Source organism: Etheostoma spectabile, chromosome 23 (assembly GCF_008692095.1).
Source record: "Etheostoma spectabile isolate EspeVRDwgs_2016 chromosome 23, UIUC_Espe_1.0, whole genome shotgun sequence".
In the NCBI taxonomy this organism is placed as follows: domain Eukaryota; kingdom Metazoa; phylum Chordata; class Actinopteri; order Perciformes; family Percidae; genus Etheostoma; species Etheostoma spectabile.
The window spans coordinates 19245157-19245964 of NC_045755.1; the positions used below are offsets into that span (position 1 = coordinate 19245157).

The 808-nt window shown below is 41.0% G+C and overlaps 1 protein-coding gene across 1 annotated transcript in view; it reads right to left on the reverse strand.

Annotated features, from left to right (window-relative positions):
* kcnj8 (potassium inwardly rectifying channel subfamily J member 8) overlaps nt 1–808 on the reverse strand; it is a 10569-nt gene that overhangs the window by 6920 nt on the left and 2841 nt on the right. Inside the window, exon 2 of the mRNA XM_032505268.1 lies at nt 368–516. Coding sequence (XP_032361159.1) covers nt 368–516 — 149 coding nt within the window. The remainder of the gene's footprint in view (nt 1–367; nt 517–808) is intronic.

Sequence of the window (808 nt, forward strand, 5' to 3'; positions counted from 1 at the left end):
TATCTATCTATCTATCTATCTATCTGTCGCTGACGTTGGCTACATGTCTAGCCTGCCTTAATGGGTGAAATTAGGTTATTAAGTTCTTAAAATTGGTTGGAATTAGTAAAAATGTGGCTAGTAGAAAATCTGATTGGCTGGTCAATTTAAAATGGACTAAAAATGTGGGCTGGTTCATTTAAAGCCCTGCACAGTACTATTTAAAATACTTCTAGATTTGGAATAAAGGAAAATTGCAATACAAATCGAATCAGCATCCATGTATCGTCAAAGAGTCAAAGCGGGACAAAAGCATATTGTCCCAGCCCTAATGTCCCCACTGCAGTATTTCTACTTCTGAGTACTTCTTCCTCCAGTGGGACCTTACCCAGCATGACGGCGTTGATGATGAGCCCGATGATGTTCTGCATGATGAGGACGGTGATGGCGGTCGGACAGTGCTCCGTTATCATCCGTCCTCCGAAGCCGATGGTCACCTGAACCTCAATGGAGAACAGGAAGGCTGACGTGAACGACCTGAGGGGAGAGAGTTCAACTTTCAGACGTCTTCATTTTCAACTGTTTCATTCTGCTGAACAGAATCACGCCTCAGTGTCTTCTTCACACTCCGATTTTGGCCAATATGTTGGGAATATGTTTAGAGAAAAACAAGTTTTGAATCACTCTGATGTGTTTTGGTTTTTTAAACTCGTCTCAAAGCTTTAGTGCGTAACTTTTTGATAAAAAAATAAACGTCCATTACATTCAGGTCTTTGCTAAATGAGTTTCTACAAAGCCAATTAAGACTATCAGCTCCACACAACTCTCT